Below are 2,684 nucleotides of genomic sequence, written 5' to 3' on the forward strand. Positions count from 1 at the left end.
CACTCACCTCTCCCTTTTCTGTCTGTCCCACTCTCCCTGATCTTCACCCTGCCACTGTCCCCTCTCCCTCTGTCCCTCTCCCTCTGTCCTCTCCCTCTGTCCCCTCTCCCTCTGTCCCCTCTCCCTCTCCCTCTGCCCCCCCCTCTGTCCCCCCCCCGTCTCCCTCCCCCTGTTCCCCCTCCCCCTGTTCCCCCTCCCTCTGTCCCCTCTCCCTCTGTCCCCTCTCCCTCTGTCCCCTCTCCCAGTTGACCCTCAGCCCTTATCTCGACAATGTCCCGCGGGCTGACAGCAGCCACAGAGCGGGGGGGGGGGGGGGTAGACAGGACACCATCCCGGACAGACAGGGTCACACTGACACAGACAGGGATATGGGAGGGGGTCAGGATCCCTCTGTGTCCCGGGATGGTGTCTTCCCTCACCGCTCCGTGTCCGGAGTCAGCCCGCGGGACACTGCCCCTTGTCCCGGGTTGAGTGTGGGACCGGAGCCGGGGTCCTGGGGCCGGGGTCTGTCGGACAGAGCGGCCGCTGAACGCTGCAGTTACCTGGGGACAGAGAGTGGCTCCAGTCGGGCTGGAAAACCGCGGGATGATCATCGCAGGAACCGAGCGGCGGCTCAGAGCGATCCCCTTAATGTGGGGGGGGGGGACAGAGAGAGAGAGAGAGGAGGGAGGGAGGGAGGGGAGGGACACACGGAGGGGGAGTGTCCGGGGAGGGGGGGAGTGGGGGGGGGGGGGGGGGGAGTGTCCGGGGGGGGGGGGGAGTGGGGGGAGGGGGAGTGTCCGGGGGGGGGGTGTCCGGGGGGAGGCGGGGCTGAAGGGTCATCACATCAACCATGGCCTTTTACAGAATGGCGAGCAGCCGAGAGGGGCCGAGTGGGCACATTCCTATTCACTGTGTGGAGGGGGGTGGTGGAGTGGGGGGGGGGTGAGGGTGAGGGGTCTGGGCTGAGTTACTGTCCCCCCCCGTCCCCCCCCCCCCCCCCCCCCGCCAGCGCCTGAACTCCGTGTGACCTCCCCTCCCCCCCCGGAGCCCGGTGGTTGGGGGGGGGGGGGGGATCATGGTCCGAGCGGCCCGGCCCCGGGATCCGGCTCCAGTTTCTGTCGCGGCGGCTCCGCTCCGAGTCCGGGCTCGAAACCCTGTCCAGCACCGCCGCCCAGTGTCAGCACCGGCAACAGCAACACAGGCGCTCCGGACACTGGGCACGGGGCTCCGGACACTGGGCACGGGGCTCCGGACCACTGGGCATGGCTCCAGACACTGGGCACGGGGCTCCGGACACTGGGCACGGGGCTCCGGACACTGGGCACGGCACTCCGGACACTGGGCACGGGGGCTTCTGAGCACGGGGCTCCGGACACTGGGCAATGGGCTCCAGACACTGGGCCGGGGCTCCGGACACTGGGCACGGGGCTCCGGACACTGGGCATGGGCTCCGGACACTGGGCACGGGCTCCGGACACTGGGCATGATTGGCTCCGGACACTGGGCACGGGCTCCGGACACTGGGCATGAGCTCCGGACACTGGGCACGGCACTCCGGACACTGGGCATAATGGGCTCCGGACACTGGGCACGTGGATCCGGACACTGGGCATGAGCTCCGACACTGGGGCACGGCACTCCGGACACTGGGCATAATGGGGCTCCGGACACTGGGCACGTGGTTCCGGACACTGGGCATGAGCTCCGGACACTGGGCACGGGGCTCCGGACACTGGGCAAAGGCCTGGACTCTGAGTATCCGGCTCGGGACACCTGGCTCTGAGTTCCAGCATAACTGCAATTTATGGGATTCAGGCTGGTCTGCTCCTGTTTGTGGAATCGCTTTTGTATATTTCAAAAATATACTTTATTCACAAAAAAACCTTTGGTGTACATTTAGCTGCAAACACGGACGGCTTCTGTCCAGTAGCATATGGAGGAAACAAACATCAACGGAGTTTTGACTCTAACCAAACAGATCAACTACATCTATTACACAGACAACACTAATATTTACAGATGTTTGAGGCACTGGGACGGGTCCAATAACTGAACAGACCCCCAATTACCTTCAGTAGGAAGACCTCAGATGGTAGTCTTTCCCCACTGTACTTTTGACAGCAGCTGCCCCAAGCTTCAGCGCGTCCCTCAGCACATAGTCCTGACTTTGGAATGTGTCAGTCCTGCAACACTGGGTCAGGGTCAACTCCTTCAGCTGGAAGACCAACAATGTCCGGGCAGACCAAAGAATGTCTTTCAATGAGTTGATGGTCCTCTGGGTGCAGTTGATGTCTGTCTTGGTGTGTGTCCCAGGGAACAAATGTACAGCACAGAGTCCCACATCACAGAGTTGCATCTTCCTCCAGAATTCCTTGCAAAGGCACATTCCAGAAGGAGATGTGTGACAGTCTCTACCCCTCACAGCCACTTCGTGGGTAGCATAAGGTGGCACAGACTGACTGGGCATACATGAAGGATCTCACAGCAGACCCCTTCTCACCACCAGCCAAGCAACATCTTGATGCTTGTGAGACAGTTCTAGTGATGAATCATTCTGCCAAATGACTTTGACAATCTGCTCAGGGAACAACCCCATAGGGGGGACCCTCCTCTTTTCTGCAGGGTCTAAAGGTCACTACATGCTGACCACTTCCTGATGAACAGGTGGTCAAAGCTGTTTTTCTTTGCAAGTATCTCCATGA

At 61.6% G+C, this 2,684-nt stretch overlaps 1 protein-coding gene across 1 annotated transcript in view; it reads right to left on the reverse strand.

Moving 5' to 3' along the window:
• Positions 1-593, reverse strand: part of LOC140491220 (alpha-2-antiplasmin-like) — a 56,131-nt gene extending 55,538 nt beyond the window's left edge. The window contains exon 1 of the mRNA XM_072589201.1: positions 420-593. Within this exon, the coding sequence (XP_072445302.1) occupies positions 420-593 (174 nt within the window). The remainder of the gene's footprint in view (positions 1-419) is intronic.
• Between the last annotated feature and the right edge of the window lie 2,091 nt (positions 594-2,684).

Source organism: Chiloscyllium punctatum, chromosome 19, assembly GCF_047496795.1.
Source record: "Chiloscyllium punctatum isolate Juve2018m chromosome 19, sChiPun1.3, whole genome shotgun sequence".
Classification (NCBI taxonomy): Eukaryota; Metazoa; Chordata; class Chondrichthyes; order Orectolobiformes; family Hemiscylliidae; genus Chiloscyllium; species Chiloscyllium punctatum.